Below are 22,781 nucleotides of genomic sequence, written 5' to 3'. Positions count from 1 at the left end.
ACACACACACACACACACACACACACACACACACACATAAATACAAAAGTGGGGGTTGGGGCAAGTACCAGCACCTCAGCCTAGTCGGTGCAGGTGATAGTTACAAAGCTAAGTCCTAGACCAGGAACAGGACAGCCAGTCCAGCCAGCACAGTTGACCCCTCTATGGACTGGGGCCAGTGCAGCCACAGCATTCCAGTGCACAGCCCCTCAGCTGGGAGATCAGCGACTGCTGCCACATGCCCAGAAACAGCTTGTCCTTTCACTACAGCGGAATGCAATGAGGGTGGGTGAGAAGATGATGGGTCGGTTATTTCATTCCTTTTCTTTTTACAACTTCACTTTCAGAGACTTCAGAGTTCCGTGTCTGCTGTGCTGTGGAACCCAGAGTGCTCTTGCCTTGATGGCTGGGAATCTCTTAGACCCTGGAAGCACCTACTCCATGATGGCCCGGTATAGTGCAGGCTCAATATAATCTTCCCGGTATCTTGAGTTGATAACTCGTTGCCGTTTCTTTTCTTGCTTAACCTCTTTCTCTGTGAAAATCTCATTGAAGCGCATGTCTGAGGCTACTGACTATAGAAGAATAGCAAGCCAAAAAATCACTTTGTGGTCAGCTACTCCAAGAAAAATACAAAAGGATGCATCCTTATCTTGTTCCCTCCCTCCGAGACAGGAACTGGGGACACACAGAAAATACTCACCAGTCTAGACTTGACTCTCTTGGGAAGCTCTTCATCCAGCGTGTACACATCATCTCTCTTAACCACAAGCTGTGAGCCATCCTCAAATTCCACCTACCAAGGAAACAAAGGCCTTCTGGCTAGGATATCCCTGACTCTTTCCCTGGTCCACCATGCACAATGGCAGTCTCCTACAGTCAAAGAAGGAGTTAGAGCACTAAAATAAGGACTACTTTACTTCGCATTTAGCAGAATGGACACAGGGCAGACCCCTAGCTCTGAAAGGGCTGCCAACATATTCGTTCTCCCAAGAGCAAAGACTCTCGCCTCTGGCTCAAGAGGAAGCACAGAATTAATCAAACACCCCCTACTCCCTAGGAAGATAGAATCTTTGGATACCTGGTACATTTGGATAGGGTGGGAGGCCACAAACTTGGCTCCATAGACTTGGCCGTCTGTCCATCTCACTTGGACCACTTCCCCTTCAGCAGGAGGACCCAACTGGAGACAGTCCTGGCTCTGAGGAAACAGGAAGGAAGGAAGGTGAAAGGAAGGTCCACCTGCACACAAAGGTAACTGTCCTCTACTCAGGGAAGAGTGAACCAAGACAAAGTAACTGTTTTAGAGAGCAAGGCAGCTCTCTCCGGGTTGAAAAATTAATAGTTAAAGACCTTGCTAAGTCAAAGTCTCCCTCCTTCTCTGCCCATTCCTGCTTCTAGGTGACAAAAAAAGAAAACAATCCAGGCCGGGCATGGTCGCTCACACCTGTAATCCCAGCACTTTGGGAGGCCAAGGAGGGCAGATCACGAGGTCAGGAGTTTAAGATCAGCCTGGCCAACCTAGTGAAACCCCATCTCTACTAAAAAACAAAAAATGAAAAAAAATCGCTGAGCATGGTGACACGTGCCTGTAGTCCCAGCTACTCAGGAGGCTGAGGCAGAAAAATCGCTTGAACCCAGGAGGTGGAGGCTGCAGTGAGCCGAGATCATACCACTGCACTCCAGATTGGGCAACAGAGTTAAGATTTGTCTCAAAAAAAAAAAAAAAAATCCAGCTATAATAAACCTAGTAAACATAGGAGTTAAGTGCCAGAATCAAGAGTCCTTCTTACATTCCCTCAACTGTTCCTCTGAGGGTTCTCCAGGGCTCTGCCATGAGGAAATGCTAGAACTGTACTCAACTATAAGAATTTTTTTTTTTTTTTTTTTTTGGAGACGGAGTCTCAATCTGTTGCCCAAGCTGGAATGCAGTCGCCTGATCTTGGCTCACACCTGTAATCCCAGCACTTTGGGAGCTCCAGGTGGGCGGATCACCTGAGGTTGGGTGTTCAAGACCAGCCTGACCAACATGGAGAAACCCTATCTCTACTAAAAATACAAAATTAGCCAGGCTAATTGAGCCTTCGCCTCCTGGATTCAAGCAATTCTTCTGACTCAGCCTCCCAAGTAGCTGGGATTACAGGCATGTGCCAGCATGCCTAATTTTTTGTATTTTTAGTAGAGACAGGGTTTCACCATGTTAGCCAGGATGGTCTCAACCTCCTTGACCTCGTGGATCCGCCTGCCTTGGCCTCCCAAAGTGCTGATATTATAGGTGTGAGCCACTGTGCCTGGCCAGTTATTTTTATAATATTAAACTATTAACCTTTGTCACTGTGTTGTCATTTATAGTGAGTGTCAAACCTAGGATAGGCACAACTGCTGGCACCTGCGCACAAATGAAGGCACTGACCCCAAGCTCTACTATAGTTGTTATTGCATTTTTCACCACTGTACACTCATAATTTAGGAGAAAAGAGTAAAAACTCAGTTGCATATAACAATATCCCTTGATGAAGCAGTAAAAATTATTAATTTTGTTAAATTTTAATCAAGTACATGTGTTAAGTCCTCATAAGACACTTTTGGTTGTCTCAAAGAAATATATCTGTGTTGTTAGAGTTGTGAACTACACTGGTTGCTTTGTTCACAGAATTACAGTTTTATTTGAAAAATATGACTGGGCTGGGCACGGTGACTCATGCCTATAATCCCATCACTTTGGGAGAGAGAGGTAGGAGGATCGCTTTAGCCCAGGAGTTCTAGACCAGCCTGGGCAACATAGGGGAGACTCCATCTCTACAAAACATCAAAAATTAGCCAGGTATGGGGGCACGCACCTGTAGTCCCAGCTACTTGGAAGGCTGAGGATTGCTTGAGCGCAGGAGGATGAGGCTGCAGTGAGCCATGACTACACCAGTGCACTCCAGCAGTGGTATGGGGCAACAAAGTGAGACCCTATCTTTAAAAAAAAATCTACAAAATAAAAATTTTAAAAAGAAAAAAAATGACTGACAAACTATGGTTATTCAGACTTAGGTATCTGGCAGACATATTCTTGAAAATGATGACGTGAACGCTGTCATGTCAAGGAAAACACGAGTCGTTATCTGTTGCCAATAACAAAATTCAGGCTTTCAAGCAAATATTAGCATTTCAGAGAGGCAGCAAGTTTTTTGATGATTATAAGTGATACTAACAAATGTAATTTTAGAAGTATTTAATAATATTTAACAACATCTCTAGGCTATCCATAGGCCAGTGCACCAATATTTTCTAAATGACCAACGTAGATGTTATAAAAAGATGCATGGGTGAAAGATCCATTCAGAAGAGACCAATGGGCTTTAGTGTAACAGTATGAAAAGTTCACTGACCTTTCAGATGCCACGCTGAAACTAACTTTTAAGAACCTGCCAGGAGCGGTGGCTCACACCTGTAATCCCAGCACTTTGGGAGGCTGAGGCAAGAGAATCGCTTGAGCCCAGGGGTTTGAGACCACCCTGGGCAAGATGGCAAGACCCTGTTTCTACAAATAGCCAGTCATGCCAGTAGTCCCAGCTACTCGGGAAGTGCCTGGGCAACAAAGCAAGACATCATCTCTTTAAAAACAAACAAACAAAAACAGCTGTTACTTCCATTGATTTTTGGTGGATATGAGAGAACAATAAACACAATTGCCTGAAAGACTATTAAAATATTTCTCTTGGCTGGATGTGGTAGCTCAACAGATGTAATCCCAGCACTTTGGGAGGCCGAGGTAGGTGGACTGCTTGAACTCAGGAGTTCTGAGACCAGCCTGGGCAACATTGCAAAACCGCATCTAAAATTAAATCTCATTTAATTAAAAAGTTAGCTGAAGATGTGCAAGATGGCTCTCGCCTATAATCCTAGCACTTTGGGAGGCCAAGGCAGGTGGATCACTTGAGGTCGCGAGTTTGAGACCAGCCTGACCAATATGTAGAAACCCTGTCTCTACTAAAAATACAAAATTAGTCAGGCGTGGTGGTGCATGCCTTTAATCCCAGCTACTCAGGAGGCTGAGGCAGGAGAATTGCCTGAACCTAGGAGGAGGAGGTTGCAGTGAGCTGAGATCCTACCATTTCACTCCAGCCTGGGCAACAAAAGTGAAACTCTGTCTCAAAAAAAAAAAATCGTAAAAGTTAGCTGGGCATGGTGACAAGTGCCTATAGTCCCCAGCTACTTGGGAGGCTGAGGCAGCAGAATCGCTTGAGCCTGGTATGCAGAGGTTGCAGTCAGCTGAGATCATTGCATTGCACTCCAACCTGGGTGATGGGAGTGAAACTCTATCTCAAAAAACAGAAACAAACAAAAAACTTCTCCTTTTTCCAATTACATATCTGTGCAAGGATGAATTTCCTTTCTATACTTTAACCTAAACAGTGTATCACAATAGATTGAATCAAGAAGTGACATTAAAGAGATTTGTAAAATTGCAGAAATGACATTCTTCTAATTGTTTTTGTTTTAGAAAAGTTACCTTTTTTGGTTTTTTGTTTTGTTTTGTTTGAGACGGGGTTTCACAGTCTTCCCCAAGCTGCTCTCAAACTCCTGAGCTCAGGCAATCCACCCGCCCCAAGCCTCCCAAGGTGCTAGGATTACAGGTGTGAGCCACCACACCCAGCCTGAAAAGTTACTTTTTAATCTTAAAAAAATGCATTATTTTAAATCAACCTGTTTTAATTTCTAATAAGACTAAATATTTTTAGATATAACCCACAGAAACACAAGCTCTTTGGGATACTCTAACTTTTAGAAAACGGAATCCTGAGACCACTGTAAGTTAGAGATAATACCACATACTTCTCAGAGTGAGTATGAGAAGATAGAGAGATATCTGAAATAAGCACTTAGCATAGTGACTGGCATACTGTACCAGCTTAATAAATTACAGCAGGGGCCACATGTGGTGGCTCAAACTCCTGTAATCCCAGTGGTTTGGGAGGCCAAGGTGTGAGGATCGCTTCAAGCTGGGAGTTCAAAACCAGCCTGAGAGCAACAAAGCAAGACCCTTTTAACTACAAAAAATTTTAAAATTAGCCAGGCATGGCTGCATGTGCCTGTAGTCCTAGCTATGTAGGAAGCTGAGGCAGGAGGATCACTTGAGTTCAGGAATTTGAGATTGCAGTGAGCTATGATACAGCCACTGCACTCAGCCTGAGTGACAGTGAGACCTGGTCTCTCAAAACAGTAAGGCGGAGCATAGTGGCTCATGCCTGTAATCCTAACACTTTGGGAGGCCAACGTGGGCAGATTGCTTGAGTCCAAGAATTCGAGACCAGCCTAGGCAACATGGCAAAGGCCCGTCTCTACAAAAAAATTTAAGAATTAGCAGGGTGTGGTGGTGCATGCCTGTAATCCCAGCTACCAGGGAAGCTGAGGTGAGATGATCACCTGAATCCAGGAAATTGAGGCTGCAGTGAGCTGAGAGACTGTGCCACTGCAGTCCGGCCTGGGCGTCGGGGTGAGACCCTGTCTCAAAAATAAATAAATCATAGCTATGCTACTGCTCTGAGTACTACTAATGTCGCCTTTACTATAAGTCTACCTTATAACTAAGGAATGTCCTTTTAGCAACTAGATGGCTAATGTGGTATAAACATGGGTCAATACCTGATTTGTTAAATGAAAAAATGGTTTCATTCCTCTCGACTTTGGTGCTTAGTCTACCAAGTGAAAAGGCAAAGTGGGAGTAGGGAAAACCCGAACTAAGTCCTCAATACCAAGCCAGACCTAGGATTGGATCCATGTGGGGCCACTGTGTCTCAGGTGTTAACAACATAAGCAGGCTAGGGGTATCTCCAGGCAGTTTCTACTTAGCCCTAAAGCCCTCCACTGTGAAGAGACAAAAGCAGATTCTATATATCTACTAAGAGGGCCTGATAGAAAAACGAGTTGGATAATTCTCTTAAAATCACAAAGCTACTAAGCAATGAAGCTGGTATTGGCATATTTGATTCCAAAGCCTGGGCTCTACTATTGCACTAGAATGCCCTCAAGGATAATTCAGACTGCAACAGATGCAGGTTTCAAGGAATTACAGAAAATTATGATTCCCGGGAACTTCTAGGGAAAACAGCATACCCTTGCAGCACACAGTTTTTTTTGCAAGGAAAGACGTACAAATGCTTCTTTCTGTTTGAGGACTAGGTGATGGGACCATGACCTGGCTAAGAAGAGCAGGCATACACACAGTCTGCCAGACATTAGAAACACCCCCCATTTCAAAATGCTCAAGAAGCTCCTTGCAGATATTACCACTATGTCCTCAGGATAAAGATTGTCACTGAAGGAGCCATCATCAAAGTTGACTTCATAGAAGGTCTCGGTGGTGAGCCTGACCACCTCACACTGGTAGAAGCGCCCGTTCTTATGCTTGCTAATGACTTTCTGACCTGCAGTGATGCTTTGCAAGGCCCCCTTGGCACGCTGAAAAAAAACAGAGGCTTCAGTTACTCACACATGGAGTTGGCAGGCCTGGCATATGGAGACCAAGATCAATTAGTTCTTTCTTATCAGGGAAAGATAAGCATGGGAAAGTAAAAGTAAAAAGGAGAGAAGAGATGGGAGCTAAACCAAGCCTTTCCAGATACCCACCATCCCAGCCAGAACACTGAAGACACCAGTACATTTTCCTCCATAAATTTAGCTCCTCCTATAAATTTAGCTAGTCTACAACTGGCCCTTATACCGTATCCCCAAAACTCTCTGAACAACAAGGACTTCTCTGATCTTGCTAGGAACTGACCAAATAGCACCTACTCACGTAGGCAGCTCAGATATACATAAACATTAAAGTATGAAAGGAGAGACTCAATAGGTGCCCCGCGGCCTGGGCCCCCAGGCAAAGCTGCACCACATCTTAGCACCAGCGTTACCCTCAGGGCTAGGGCACAAAAACTCAGGTTTCACAGATGTCTCCAGCTACACACAACAAACTGCTCCCCATTCCAAGGGCCCTGCCATTGCCATTTTTCCCTTCTCATCTTGAACTTCCCCTTGATGCAAACAGGATCACAAAGCATGTGACAGCCTCATGTCCAAGCACTCCTGCTAGCCTGCCCAGGCACTCTGCCCCAGCCATGCTGGCCCCCCTTGCTGTTCCCTGAACAAGTGTGCCACACGAGCTGCCGCCCAGGGCTTCTGCACTGCTGGTTCTTCTACCTGAGATGCCATTCCCCAGTTACTTGCACACTGACTTCCATTCCAATGTCAACTTATTGGCATCATTCCTTACTGCTTAATCTTCCATTCCCCTTATCTGGATTAATTTTTATCCTTGCACTTCTCACCATCTGCTATACTGTGTATTTACTTGCTTCCTATGTATCTTTCAACTGTACTGTATACACCAGAAGGGCAAGGACTTTTTTGTCTTGTTCAGTGGTATAGCCCTGGCACCTAAAACTGCCTGGCACATAGTAGATGCTCAATAAATATTTGAAGAACAAATCGGTGAAAGAAATATTGACTCAACAGTCCCCCCCCATTTCCTCATAGCACGAACAGTCTATAGATGCCAACTTAAGCATGTGCAGTACTAATTATCGCAGAATCATTATTCTGTGTATGACAAAACTCCTATTTCCCTATCATAGTTGTGTCTCAGTACTACCTCATGTTTTTACTTGCATCAAGGGCAAGTTCAGAATAAGAAGGGCATGGTAAGGGTACCAGGGATGGCCATGGCAGGGCCCTTGAGACACTCCAGAATCTCCTTCTCACACAGAATATGTTCCCATCTTCCTAAGGTCCTAACCATACCTCTGACCACCAGTCATGTTCAACATCTTCATGAAAAAGAATGCAGTCAGCCAACCAGGACTTTTCCACAATCCCAAATGGCAGAGTGAAAAGTTCATCCTTCTGGGCTGGCCATGTATCATGTTCTTCCTTTGAATATGCATTTACCACATTGTTGTCAAACCTATATGATCGTCTCTTCAATTAGACTGTAACTCACTGACGACAGAGGCTTCCCCAACTATGGTCTGGCTTCTGACCTGACTACCTCACAGGGACACTCCAGTTTGTAGTACTTAGTGACCACCACACCAGCCCTGCCTTCTCTATCACGTGTGACCCTCCTTCCTCCCACTGGCTTGCTCCATTTTCTCAGCTGCTTTACTGCTTCATGCTCTGCTACCTGCTCCTTCCGCTGGGAATCTCCAGAGCCCAGTTTCTAATGGGAACTAGATTTAACGATGCTGTTAAATGCTAATAGCCAAACCTTTACCCTCACTTACTCTCCAGAATGCTCCAGCGACCTCAGCATTTACTTTTCTCTTTCTCATCCCTCCTTCTCTCCCTTGCAGAACAACACTGCTTCAACTCAGTTCCTGATGGCAGGGACTAACATCATCATATTAGCACCCTTCCCATCTCTCAAGGGAGTAACCTGAGTCATCCTCAATATCTACTTCCCCTTTCCTCTTCCTCTCCGCTTCTCAACCCAGGAGGGTCAACAAACCCTATCAATTCTACCTGCTGTGGGATCTCAAAGTTAAATACAACCCCAAAGCCCTGCCTATGTGTTTCCATTTCAGACCTCACTCTCTCCTAGTCTAACTGGTTTTTCTGCCTCAAATTCTTATTCTTTGAATCCTCTCTTCAAACAACCACCCAAGTGATTATCACAAACTATAATTCAGAATCAAAATATTACAAGTTCTCCTCATCCAATGAAGAAAGGTCAGATTCCTGAGAGGGGCAGTGCAGGGCTTTCATCCTCCGGCACTGTCCACCTCTTAGGCATCATCCCCATCACACTCCCATAACCAGTTTTTCGTGGTCATTCTTCTGCAACTTGCTCATTCTGTTTCTGAAGCTTTGAATGGCCTCTGCAGACAATTCCTTCTTATTGTTCAAAACCCATTCCAAATGCCGCCTTCAGTCCAACCCCCTTCACAGCTCCTCTAACTAACATTACACGACTCTTTTTCTCTAAGCTTTACCATTCAGAGAACTGCAGAAATCTCTACTGTCTGGCAATTCATGGTTAACTCTTGGGAGCTCTCAACATTTTCGGAGGTTCTGCATGGCCTGTATGTAATAGGGATGCCCACATTAATAAGATATGGACCCTCGAGGAGTTTATCCTGTTGGAGAGGCAGACAAATAAAGAGATAATCAAAAGGAATCAGCTACAAGCAGTTTGGTGCCACTGTATTATGGAGTACAAGGCAGGGAGTGGAGATGGACAGGGGCCGTCTCACAATCCCTTAACTTATTAGCACTCTCCATAATGCAGAATGCTTGAGGAAACAGTTGCTGACACAATAAATGGAAAACAGGCAGAGAAAATGATCACGAAAACTCAAGAGGATTGCAGCATGGCACCCTCTCTTACCTCCAAATTAGGAATCCTGTGCCGAAAGCAGGTAATGAAGACCACAAAAGGCCAGTCGTCAGGCTGCATCATCACACCCGCAGCCTGGGCACAGCTCACATGGAAAGCAGTTGGGCAGCGGCCGTGAGAACACTGCACACAGCAGCCAGCAGTTCTTTTCCTCCGCTTCTTACAGAAGATACATTTCTGTAGCACAGGGGAAGAAAACCAGTGATTGCATGAACCGACACTACAGCTTCCTCTATTGTTCCCCTCCCAAATGCAAAGTCAATCAAGTAAGAACTAGCCCCTTCCCAAAATACAAGGACACAACAGCCTGCTCTAATCCAGGTCTGGCACAGTCTCGGCTCACTACAACCTCCACCTTCCAGGTTCAAGTAATTCTCCTGCCTCAGCCTCCTGAGGGGCTGGGATTACAGGTGTGTGCCACCACCCCCGGCTAATTTTATATTTTTAATAGAGGCAATTTTATATTTTAGTTTCACCAAGTTGCCCAGGCTGGTCTCGATCTCCTGACATCATGGTCCTCCCGCCTCAGCCCCCCAAAGTGCTGGGATTACAGGCATGAGCCACCACGTCCAGTCTCCACTAAGGACTTTAACCACAGAGTGAGAATCACAAACTCTAACCAAAACCAAGGGGTACAGGGGTCACTGTACTCTTCTACCCAGAGCCTCGTAAGTCAGGAAATTATGTAGTGTCTACAAGCCCTTACCAGTTTGAAGCGGGGCAGGGGGATTTTGCTCACATCCACTGGACTTCTTTCTGCAATGTTGACAAACCTTGCTTCCAGAATTGCCACAGCACATGAAACGTGGACCCACCTGCCAAAAGGCAAAGGCTACCTCAGTTACCTCTGGGCCCAAGGTTCTGTGGCCATCTCTTCTCATGTGGGCCTGCTGACAGTGCTTCCTCCCTCACCTGGGTGACCACTGACTTCCACCAGCACGTGCCTGGGACCCGGGAAGGTGAGAACCGGAACTGTCTCTCCTCTGAGTATGTGCAAGCAGTGCCACCCCAACTGCTGCTGCCGCCACTTGCCACTGCCCACTGCCCTAGGTTAGCACAGGATCACACTTCTTACACCACTCACTCACTATCTGTTGAAAAATGAGCAGAGCCGCAGGCTAATGGTGTGTAGCAGGTTTCAGGGAGTGAGAATAAATTGGAGAGCTCTATGTAGACCTCTTTTACCACAGGACCTGAGTGCTTCCTGAAAATATCCCTGGCTGTGCCCCAATCTGCCAATAATCACAGCTCTCTCTTGGCCTCTGCCCAAACCTCTCCCCTAGACTGAAATGACCTTTCCCTTCTGTTCCCTTTTTCCATAGCTGACTCACTCTTAAAGTCTGACCCAAGCCCCACTTAGCCTGAGAGGTCTATTCAGCAGACATCCTTAAGAATTATAGTAAGTTTTAGACATTTTGGGAAACCAGCATACACCAAGCGAAGAACTAAAATGGTGAAAACTCTTAAAACCAGGCTGTATGAAAACCTACAACAGACAGTACTGGGATTCATGGAAGCTATCTGCAGTACTGGTGGGGCTGTCTTTTTAGAGTAGGAACAGACTTGTTCTGTGTGGCCCTGAAGGGCGGAACAGGCATTCACAGGTAAAGGCAAGAGGTTCAAGCCGAGCCACTTCCACTCCAAATAAGAAATAATGTTCCCAGCACTATCCTGAGATTGTGAGGAACACAGTGACCTCAAATAATGGCACCAAGTGCCTTTAAAGGAGCAGAAGCAGCAAGCAGAGTAGCCATCTATCAGGGACAGCATGACGGGGACTCCTGGGGGCAGGTGCTGGACTGAACGTATGCTGCAAGTTTCCACAGGATTCTACTTGGAAGCAGAACACTCAGCACTGACCTGCATACACCATGCCCTAGACAGCCGGCTCTTTCAGGTCAGAAACCTCACTGAGCTTACGTTTCCACCTCAGAATGAGCAAACACATGTCTAAGCACAAAAATTCACTCCATGAAAACGAGCTGCCCAACAGCTGAGAAGCCCAGAAACTTCAGTAGATTCAGTTCCATAGCGGGCGGTCCTGTCTGAGCTCTCCTCAGTGTCCTCCTTGAGCACACTCGCCTCATTCCGAACAGCAGGTCTGAGCCAGGGAGTCTGCCGTGTGGAGAAGTGCTTGCTAGCCTGTGGCTACCTCTGCACACCAGCCCCAGGTGTGACAAGGTGAATGTCCTCACTCCAGCCCACACAGTCCCTGTGTATCATCTTCACGGCCTTCGTATTCTCATGAGTCCATTCTTAGCTCCTTCAAAGGAGGATGTCACTGACATCTCTGCTGCGGAGGAGCAGCTGGAGTTGGAAAGTCTGGGGCTGCTTGGCTCCCTTAGCATTCCATTTTTAAAATGAGTCTTGGAGATGCTATTCCAGCTCCACACGATGTGCTTCCTAAATCCTCATCAGTCATTCAGAAGAACAGCTAGTACCCTCACAAAGGCACTGCATGCTTCAGAACTCAGCCTGTGCATTCCAAGCCACAGCTAAGGAAACTTACCTGTCATCATTTGCTCTCTGCAGGGCCCCTCCTCGTAATGAGCATAAACAGCAGTCCTGCCAAGAAGAGAGAGGGAAGAAAAAGTGGTTAACACCAAGTCATTAACATTCAATCTGCTCTCCTCTGGACCTGCTCTGGGCAACTCCTCAACATAAAAAAGCAGCATAATAGCATCTGGGGCTTCAACCAGGCAGCCCCTGCACCAGGACGCCCTGTTGGAAGAAAGACGACTCAGGGCTAAAGTGTACCAAGTATTCGCGTGACTTCACACAATCCTCTTCACTGTTACTACTAATAACAACTCAGCAGAGTCACAAAAAATACTTTCCTTGAACTAGAGGCACGACAGGGCTCTGACATGGGCTAGGTACAGCCAGGTTCCAGGGGGTATAATGAAGAGAAGGCTGCACAATGAATCATCTGAGCCCCTTTCTGAGGCTTCAACTCAAAATGGCTAAATTGTTGTAAGGGAGTTATTGTTCCTCCACAGGAAGACCACTCGTTGGTCTTACACAATGGAGCAAACACAGCGCCCAGACTCCGTTAAGTGGGCAGCCACTCTCACTGTCATAGGATTCACTCTCACAGTACTCGCTCTCTGACATCACTGTGCACCAGGCCCTATGCAGATTGCTGGGAATACTAAGTCCAACATGAAATCGTCTGGCCCTGAATATGTGCCAAGACTCGCAGTGAAGACAGTAACAGTGCAGGATCACTCACCTCCTCTAAGGCATTGGCTGAACACCGAGAACACATCCAGTCTTCAGAAGCCTTTGCAGGGGGAACCCCATAGCAACCTAACAGGGACACCAAGATGAGCAAATTAAACCCAATGGTCAGAGTCAAAAGGTGGATCTGCAATTCCTTTCCATATACCACCTCCCAAAGCTACAACCAAATTTCACAGAAAACCCTGAGTTTTCTTTAGTCTGAGTCCCCAGGACTCAGGTGTACAGTATGGCTCAAAGTCTCAAAAAGTCAAAAACTATAGATTCACTAATACAAAAACCTAGTAAGTAGCAGGGACTAATCCCTTTCTGCTATCTGCAACTAAGAGGATAGCACAGAGATGACTACTGCAAGTATGGACCCCTGAAGACACAGTAAAAAAATCAACCAGCAAAAAAACTCCCCAATAACACGGCAATAACCTTTTAGGGACTGGGAGGCCAGTACGTGGCAAGGACTTGCAGTGAGCAGGTCCATACTCCTGGGACAGGACACAGAGAAAGGTGAGCAGCACTCACTGGCATGGACCCGGACGCTGCACTTCTTGCAGGAAACTAGTATGCTGGTACCATCCTCCTCAAGGTAAGGAGTAGAAAGGTTGATGTCCGTGCTGCAGCCAGTCGAAGTGAAGCACATTTCTGGAATCAATGGCTTGGTCCTCTGCTTCTGGGGGGCCAAATCTGGAGCATTTCCACAGTTCTGACTAAAGCCTCCAAACTCAACCTAAGGGGAAAGAACAAGTGTACACCTCAGTGAGCACATACCTATGCTCTTAGCCTTCCACCTGCTCTATCAGCAGAAAGCTGGCTCTCTTACCGATCTGACTATGGCTATAGCTCCCGGGTGCACAGCCATTATCCCAGAGCTGCTAATTGAAGTTACCTCTAATGACTCAAATTCAATTTCTCACAGCAGCATCAAACAAAGGCCCCTAGGGGACAACTGAGAAAAGGGAGCAAGGTAAGAGGCAACTGGGATTTCAGTCTTCCCAAAGCAAGTGGTAATAAAATGCACTGAGAGGCCAGGCGAGGTAGGATTGCAGTGCTGAGGCCATGCCTGTAATCCCAGCACTTTGGGACACTGAGGCAGATGGATCACCTGAGGTCAGGAGTTTGAGACCAGCCTGGCCAACATGATGAAACCCCATCTCTACTAAAAATACAAAAATTAGCTGGGCATGGTGGTGCATGCCTGTGATCCCAGCTACTCAGGAGGCTAAGGCAGGAGAATCGCTTGAACGTGGGATGCAGAGGTTGTAGTGAGTCAATATCACATCACTGCACTCCAGCCTGGGTAACAAACTAAGACTCCATCTCAAACAAAACAAGACAAAAATGCACTGAGGTGTTAGCAGGTAGGCTGCTACTGTGGGCTCCCTTACATGCTACACCGTATGGTGACCCCACCTGGGGAGAGCACCCAGAGCAGATGCTCTTAATGGGCCAGCACTGACTGCCTCTGGTGATGCCTGTCAGCAGGTCAGCAGCAGTGCTGAGCTGCAGCACTGTTACATGGCTGGAGCCCCACCTGTGATTCCTGGCTCAGGGTCCCTCCAGGAAGAACTTATATCCACATACTTCCCTTGGCAAACTATACTGATTGCAAGTATCTGCTGGCTCGGCTCTGCTGCTGGATGGCACCTTCACCGCCATTCTAAGGATGAGACCCAGAAACATGTCAACCCCAGAGCCTATGTCATTTGTGAAACTCCTACTTAGTAGACCTGTTGATAGTAAGAACCCAGCCATTCACTCCTCTCACAGGCAAAGGCTTTGGTTTTGCTTTTTGTCAATGGAAAGGTTTAGTGAGTTCCTAATCCAAAGTGTATTGGTCTGAGGTTCCATTTTTAGCAAGCATGAATCTGGGGCCCTGCCAGTCTCAGCAGCAGCCAGGCCACTTTAACCACCAGAACAGGTAAGGACCACTTATCTACCCCTGCCACCCTGTGTAGGTCCCAGCTGGGACTGAGCTGGTCTCCTGGCACCTGCTGCTGTGAATGCGTTCCTGGCATCCTACAGCTGGACCCAAAGAGATCCATCAACGAAGCCACAGAAGCCCCAGAGTAGGAGGCACACAGCTGAACTCAGCAACCTCGCTTCCCAGCCCCTCACATATCAGGCCCTTGCCTCTATCCAAGTTCCTTCTGCTACTGGCAACACCCATTGTGGCAATGAGAAAGGAAAGACAACATTAGAGGATCTAGCTTTTCATCTGAAGTTCAGGCTGTGGTAAAGAAATTACAGTTCTCAAAAAAAAAAAAAAAAGAAATTACAGTTCTCCACATTGGCCAGGACTGCAAACCACTTGGCAGGAATAGTCATGGGCTTGACTAACAAAAATGCAGATTGCTATGCAAACAATGATGTCTGTGATGAGTGCATGTGCAAAGGGAAGCCTAAGCCCACCCTCAGCTTGTCTCCAAAGCATTCTCAATTGAAACCCACAATGCTGGGTTATCTGCCTGGAGAAGACTGACCAATACACAGATGGGGCAGAGAATGCTGGGGGTGGAGGAGGCCTTTCCCAAGACAACCAGTGACAAGCTAAATACTAACAAATCTAGCTTCCCTCTGATTGCTGGTCCTGGGTAAACAGAGTGCGTGGAGCTGAGTTACCTGATGGTAAGTCTGGAAGATCATACAAACAGCGCAGTGAGGGGCCTGCTGGGCCATGGTCTCATTGAATTCCTTCTCGGCCTCAAAGTTTGGAGGTCGGTTCTGCCACAGCTGGCTCAGAGGTTTAGCCCAGGCCTCTGTCTCCTCAGCCTCTTCCTCAGGGGTCAGCTGTTCAGATGTCTCTAGAGGAGGAAACAGAAATGTGAGTCAGCACCAACCCTGCACACCTGTCACTGTGCCAGGAGAGCAGATGAGTTCAACTAGGACTTCTGGTCCTAGGTTTTGACCGAGGGTGACTCCTGGATTCCTAAGGATGATAAAGGGAAAGGGTGGAAGCAATTGTCAATAGACTCCTTCAATATCTGGATGATGTGTTGGAAGTCCTGCCAGTACCCCATTCTCTGGCCAGACTGACTCATGGCCTACATTCTTCCTCCTGCCCCACGAGCTCAGCTTGCCCTGCTCTCCCTTAACAGCTGCCACATTCAACCCCTCTGCCCAAGGACAGCAGAATGAACCAGCATCTTGCCAGAAACTGTCTTATTTGCTGCCTCCAAAATGTCAGCATGTTAAGTCCTTTACCTTTTAGAGTTTTCCCTTTAGTGCAACTAAACAAGGAAAGAAAATAACGGAATGGGCAAGGCTTAAAAGTTGTAATATGGTCCTTAGCCAGGACTTCCCAGCTACCTCTGGAAAGATCAGGGGTACCTATTCTGGACAAGGTTCCCTAGCCCTTCCTAGCTCTGCCTTAGAAGAAAGCAGAGCTGCATGCCCAAAATGAATCCTCTTCCCAGCCATAAGACGTAATGTCCTGACGCTGGCAAACAATATCCTGCAGGCTGAATCCAGCCCACTCGGGAAGTTAAGAATTGTTTTTACTTGCCGGGTGCGGTGGCTCACAACTGTAATACCAGCACTTTGGGAGGCTGAGGCTGGTGGATCACAAGGTCAGGAGTTTGAGACCAGCCTGGCCAAGATGTTGAAACCTCGTTTCTACTAAAAATACAAAAAATTAACTGGGCACGGTGGCATGCACCTGTAATCCCAGCTACTAGGGAGGCTGAGGCAGGAGAATTGCTTGAACCTGGGAAGCGGAGGTTGCAGTGAGCCGAGATTGTGCCATTGCAGTGAGCCGAGATCATGCCATTGCACTCCAGCCTGGCGACAGAGTGAAATTCTGTCTCAAAAAAAAAAAAAAAAAAATTGTTTTTACTTTTAGGGATGGAGTCTCACTATGCTGCCCAGGCTGGAGTACAGTGGTTATTTACAGTGCGATCATAGCCCACCACAGCCTCAAACTCCTGGGTTCAAGTGATCCTCCCGCCAAAGCCTCCCAAGTAGCTCAGATAACAAGCATGTGCCACTGCACCCAGCTTTGTTTTTACATTTTCAGCATTGGGGCTTAAAAATTTAAAAAATGACAACCACAGAAACCAAGGAGGACTATACGGCCTAAAATATTTACTTCCTGGCCCTTCATATATCCCTGGTCATGACAGACTGTACCTCCTAGGTATGCTAGACAACAGAGCATACAATTTATTGGACTTCACCAGGGCCCGGGAAAGAAAAATCCCCTCTGGGTGCATCTTCCTACAAGAAAGGGATATACAGCTGAGTGGAAAAGAAAAAAAGTTTGCTCACAAAACTTAAGTGATAAAGTGATAAAGGTGCACATTTCCCAGTTCTTCCTCAATCAGTGAGACAGGGGCACAGTCTACAAGCTCCCAGCAGAAACAAGGAAACAGAAACAGGGAAGTAAAAGGAAACGCCAGAATTCTGAAGGTTATGAGTAAATGAGGACAGTCTTTGGTAGATGTCCAAAATGTTTCTCCAGATGCTCCACCATGCCGGGGAGGTATGAGAAGCTACAGTTGCTATGCCCTTCTTTGCCAAGTGTGATCACGCAAGGCCCAACTATGCGGCCCCTGATAGGAGACTGGCTCTGTGCCAGCCCCATCACAGGGGGCATTCCAAGGGATCACTGCATCTCGCTATGAGTGGCATCATCAATCCCTGGCTATGACCCTCCAGTGATCTCGCGTCTTCCCAGTCAGAAATGCTTTCCTAGACGCCCTGAAATCTGTTCAAAGCAGCCAAGGAGCGCTCTGCTCTGTACCTGCATTAGGTTCCTGTTTCTTCATTTCTGGCATCACCAGCTCAGTGCAGATAGTTTTCTACTCTGCCCTCAAAGTCATGTTAAATCTAAAGGCATCTGGCAGCTGCCATTGTGCACCGCCTCAGTGTAGCCTAAGGACACCAACGCAGACAATTAAAACCAACCCCTGTGTGCCCCATTGTTCAGCTGCAATCAGGAACCACGATGCCTAGAACCCAAGCACAGATTTTTTAATTTATCCTGGCCAAACAGGAGTGACCAAGATAGAATGGAAGAAACAGAAACAGACAGATAGGCTCACACTCACAACTAAAAAATTAACACACTGACATCTGTTCCATTTACAAAGCCAAAAGTGGCCCCAAATCATTACATTTGTGAATACTGAATGATGAGGGAAATGTTCACTACATTAAGTGAAAATTTCAGGAAGCAATATTATACAGTTTACATATGTAATACTTCATTGAGCTGTATAGTTCAAATGTGTGCATGTCACTGAATTGTTATGCTTGAATTGAAATTTATTTTAAAGTAGGGGGTGGCATAAATATTAAAGAAACAACTTCCCAATACAGTATGTTACCTTAGCTTGATTTATATTAGAGTTCAAAGGAAATAACTATAAAACACATTCTTGGGACAAGCGGGGAAAGATGGGCATGGACTGAAGATGAAAGGATATTGTGGGGCCGGGCGTGGTGGCTCATGTGTGTAATCCCAGCACTCTGGGAGGCTGAAGCAGTGAATCACTTGAGGTCAGGAGTTCAAGACCAGCCTGGCCAACATGGTGAAACCCCCATCTCTACTTAAGGATACAAAAATTGGCTGGGCATGGTAGCATACACCTGTAATCCCAGCTACTTGGGAGGCTGAAGCAGGAGAATCATTGAACCCAGGAGGTGGAGGTTGCAGTCAGCCAAGATCACGCCAGCTGCACTCCAGCCTGGGCAAGAGTGAGTGAGGCTTCATCTCAAAAAAAAAAAAAGTAGGAGAGGTTGTATATTATTATCTCAATTGCATTATTTCATTATTTTAAAAAGATATACATGGACATATTCTAATATATGACTAGAAAAGTCAGGAGAATAGATAATACGTTAATATATTCATAATGGTCATCTTTGAAGGGTAATTTTGTTTTCTTCTTGGTAACTTTTACAGTTTCCCAAAGTCTACCTTGCTGTAAACCAATCCGGAGACAGGTTGGTGCTACCCAGAGAACCTGAAGCTCCTGTCTGGGTGGAATAAGAACACAGAGGGCTTCCTAGGACCTTTGTCAGGGTCCTGCTACACTTCAGACTAGAGGGCAGAAGGGATGTTCCCCATCCAGTTTATCATGATCTTTCAACTTAAAAAAAAAAAAACAGCAGCGATGGGGCACTGACATCAGATCAGGAAGGAGAGGACCGGGTAGGACAGAGCCTGACATTAGTCAAGAGTAACAAGTACAATTGATTCTGCTCTCCCTGAGGGTACCAGGGCCCAGTCACAAACACAGCCGGAGCTGAGGCTCTGCAATGCTGATCTTTCTGGATCTCTGGGCTCCAGGAAGCAAAGGAGACCACTCTTCACTGATGTCAATGCATCCTGAGCTTCAGTGCTACATTGCCTGGTTCTCCTTACACATGTCTGCTTACCCCACTTCTCTGCCTCCTTCACAGGCTACCCTCCCTCCTGTGTCCACCTAGCCCCAGCCTCTGCTCACCCCAATAGGTCCCCTCCCCAAGAGTGGCCTCATTTTTCCAACAATGGTATCAAATGTCACCCCAGTGCCAACTTATAAGTCTACATCCACAGGTTTCCCCAACCAAAGCTATAAACCGGGGACACACTCAACTCATCGTCCTCAACTACCATCCTCATAGCTCCACAGCCAGTCACCAAATCCAGCTGATTTTATCTTCCAAATACACTCCCTGCCACCACCATCCACTTCAGATCTTCATATCGTAGACAGACCATTACAGAAGCCCATCTGGTCCTCTCAAAGCCATCCTCAAGAAGCCAGCACTAGGAGTGATCTTTTCTAAAAGCATCTAAATGACTATGACATTCCTCTGCTTAAAACATGTCACTGGCTCCTGAATGCCAGTAAGACAAGGTCCTCACTCTGGCCTCCAATGATAACACTGTCCAGAATCTTGCTTCCCTCCTCCTACCCCACCTATCACTGCACTCCCTGGCCTTGCCCTCCAGCTCCAGCCACAGTGAGCTGACTATAGTTCCTCTGACGACAGCCTCCTGCTTCTCTTCTCCATGGCTATGCTTGCTATCCTTCTGCCCAGACTAACACCTCTTCTTTCTTGTGATCTGTTTACCTGTCCAGTTTCCTCACTACCCTGTGAGTGTCTTGAGGGCACGAACATGATCTTAGTTAGCTCTGCAGCCACATATCTAGCACAGGGCTTTGCATCACTGACAGAATTTTCTATCCTGAAAAATCAGCCTTGTACCTCCAAGGAAAAAAAAAGGAAAAAACCTGCCTGCAATTATCCCCTAATAAGGGTACACTCCAAGATACTAAAACTTACAATGAAATTTGGTCAATTCGATATAAGGAATCCTGTCCTCCTTATGGAATATCTGGGAGAGCAGCTAAGCCGCAGGCCCACTCTTATCCCTCAGCTTGGCCTTCTGATGTCCTGTCCTGTCAAGTCTAATGTGGTGAGCTGCTTTCCTCCTGATGAAGAAAAAACAACACTTACCCTCATCACTGACACACTCCTGCAACACAAGTGGGTGATGGCGGGGGAGCTTGCTTAAAGGCTGACGGCGGCCCTTGGACTTCTTATTCTCCTCCAGGGAAAACATGTATTCATCTGCAACCTGGGCAAACCAGAAAAAATTAAATTGGTCATGTCTCCACTTGAGACACAGCACAAGTTAGCCTTACAGTGAAAACCAAAGGAAAGAGATGGGCACAGAGCAACAAAAAGATATATAAAACCAAACACAGAAAATGCCTGGCTTACAAAAAGCCAAATGACAATACCACGTCCCAAACTATTCTGAACAGGGATTATGTAAATGTAGGGCAAAACCCAAGTATAGTTCGTGGCCTTCTCAGGAGCAGCCTGAAACAAATGTACCAAAAACAAGCCTGCTCTAGCTCTGAGAAAGAGCCACGCCCTGTCCCTTAAGCTCACTGCCATGAGACTACTGAGGTAGCCCAAGTGAGAGAGCCCTCAACGAGCCCAGCGGCCCCTTTCTTGGCCCAGAAGGTCAACAGTACCTGCTAAAATGTGCCAGGCAGCTGGGCCACCCAGGTGTGTCTAGGGGACACCTAAAGGGGTGAGCAGCAGCTGACCTACTAAAATAGGCAAACTTCTCCTTATACACTGCCAAGACTTCAGCTCTAACAGATACTGTTCATCCCTCAGTTAGTTGCTTCTTCTCCAGGAGAGAACATCAGCCAGGACAGAACATGCATCTGAAACTCTGGCCTGGCTGCAAAGGGAAAGGTTGATTTAATACTGTATTTACATAATGTCAAGGCAAGTGTAATTAGATTTAAATGTACAGGACTGGCAGAAACACTACAGAAGGGTTTCTCCCTAATCAACATATTTAAAACTTGGTTATACTGACATTAGGAGACGCAGGGTTAGCAAATCCATTAAGCAAGGAAATGAGGCCTGAAAGAGGGCCACTTTGCAACTGTGACAAAAACCAATGCCATAAATGCTGCAGTGCTACTTCAGAGAAGACGCCCTGGGCCGATAGACTCCATGCGTGACTACACAGAGCCCCAGGGGTTGAGGACCACAACTGGAATGCCAAGAAAAAACAACTTCTAAACAGGCCATGTCCAGGAAGAACAGAGCCTGCTCTTCCAAACGTAAATTTTGCCAACAAAGTATTGGCATGCATTTGCCATTCATTCAACAAATATTCACTGGGCACCTACTGTGTGCAAAGGGCTGCCCAGGAAAGGAAGAAGGTATGGAGAAACGAAGAGGATGTGATCTGTGCTTCCGTGATTAAGGATGCTGCAGCAGTGTGGAGGAATATGGTGGAGGGAGGATATTAGGGACCTTTTTCTACTGATGTCCATGAAGACTTACATGACCATAGATTTAATCAGACCTGAACTATACCGACTATCTAAACCACTGGTTTTCAAAATGTACATCCAAAAAGTGCCTCAGGAGACTCCATTACAGTGAACAAAATGGGCTTGAGGCCCTACTTTCTTTCCAAACAGAATGGCTCTGTTTTTGATTTATATTTTTTAATTGATTAAGATTTCACTTAAAGGGTTCTGGCCAGGCACAGTGGCTTACACCTATAATCCCAGTACTGTGGGAGGCTGAGGTGGGCAGATCCCTTGAGCCTAGGAGGTTGAGACCAGTCTGGGTAACATGGCAAAATGCTGTCTCCACAAAAAAAAAAAAAAAAAAAAAGAAAGAAAGAAAAATTTAGCCAGGTATGGTGGCATGCACCTGTAGTCCCAGCTACTCAGGAGGCTGAGGTGGGAGGATCACCTGAGGCTGGAAGATCAAGGCTGCAATGAGCTGAGACTACACCACTGCACTCCAACCTGGGTGACAGAAGTGAGACTTTGTCTCCCATCAATCAATCAATCATGACGTAAGTAAAAGCATTCTCTGGCTAAAACAAACTGGAAAATCCATACTTGCCCAACTTTGATAGTCTCACCATGTAAACAGAAAATTTAGGAGCATGTACCCCCAAACTATGTACTACTTACTAATCAATTACATATACTAATACTAATGCACATATGCACATTTTAAAGCAAAAACAGACTATAAAAGGTTAAGATAGGCATGGGGGCTCACGCCTGTAATCCCAGCACTTTGGGAGGCTGAGGTGGGAGGATCATGAGGTCAGGAGTTCAAGACCAACCTGGCCAACAGAGTGAAACCCCATCTCTACGAAAAATACAAAAATTAGCCAGGTGTGGTGGCATGCGCCTGTATTCCCAGCTACTCGGGAGGCTGAGGCGGGAGAATCGCTTGAACCCGGGAGGCAGAGGTTACAGTGAGCTGACATCACACCACTGCACCCCAGCCTAGGTGACAGAGTAAGACTCCCTCTCAAAAAAAAAGAAAAAAAGGTTAAGATAAAAACAAAGTTTATTTGGTTTATTCCTATACTCCCATAATATTCTTTCTTGTTTCCCTGCCACCTGCCCCCACTGGCACTTTTGAGGGCACCTGGAAAATAGGCCTAGAACATATGGGCTATGGCAGATACTAGGAAGAAAAAGAAATGAGAATAAAGAAGCCAGAAATGATGGTTATTTCTAGCCTGGACTACCAAGGTGAGAGGCTTTAAGAGGGCTCGTGTGAAAGTGGGGGCTAAGAACCAGGTTAAACACGCTGCATGGGGTATATAACATGTACCCAAGGGTCTTTTCATTTGGAAATACCCAAGGGAAGCAATAAGAAATTCAGACTG

At 46.3% G+C, this 22,781-nt stretch overlaps 1 protein-coding gene and 1 long non-coding RNA gene across 6 annotated transcripts in view; one reads left to right on the top strand and one right to left on the bottom strand.

Moving 5' to 3' along the window:
• Positions 1–305: 305 nt before the first annotated feature.
• KDM4A (lysine demethylase 4A) overlaps positions 306–22,781 on the bottom strand; it is a 53,722-nt gene continuing 31,246 nt past the window's right edge. For 3 of the 5 annotated variants that reach the window (XM_032247261.1, XM_032247262.1, XM_032247264.1), the window contains 11 exons: positions 20,063–20,183; positions 15,236–15,417; positions 13,043–13,343; positions 12,612–12,688; positions 11,889–11,944; positions 10,086–10,194; positions 9,371–9,556; positions 6,280–6,450; positions 1,082–1,201; positions 704–796; positions 352–575 (listed from right to left, as the gene is read on the bottom strand). In XM_032247261.1, the coding sequence (XP_032103152.1) occupies positions 435–575; positions 704–796; positions 1,082–1,201; positions 6,280–6,450; positions 9,371–9,556; positions 10,086–10,194; positions 11,889–11,944; positions 12,612–12,688; positions 13,043–13,343; positions 15,236–15,417; positions 20,063–20,183 (1,557 nt within the window). In that variant the 3' untranslated portion in view covers positions 352–434. Of the gene's footprint in view, positions 576–703; positions 797–1,081; positions 1,202–6,279; positions 6,451–9,370; positions 9,557–10,085; positions 10,195–11,888; positions 11,945–12,611; positions 12,689–13,042; positions 13,344–15,235; positions 15,418–20,062; positions 20,184–22,781 lie in introns of all 5 variants that reach the window. The other 2 variants (XM_032247260.1, XM_032247263.1) reach the window with 2 other exon arrangements.
• LOC116529429 lies at positions 2,269–21,223 on the top strand. The gene is made up of 3 exons (XR_004259503.1): positions 2,269–2,298; positions 2,758–2,759; positions 21,139–21,223. It is a non-coding gene; the product is annotated as an uncharacterized LOC116529429 (long non-coding RNA).

Source organism: Sapajus apella, unplaced genomic scaffold, assembly GCF_009761245.1.
Source record: "Sapajus apella isolate SASKATOON/1434 unplaced genomic scaffold, GSC_monkey_1.0 scaffold62, whole genome shotgun sequence".
Lineage (NCBI taxonomy): Eukaryota > Metazoa > Chordata > Mammalia > Primates > Cebidae > Sapajus > Sapajus apella.
This window is presented reverse-complemented; position numbering and strand designations above follow the sequence as displayed.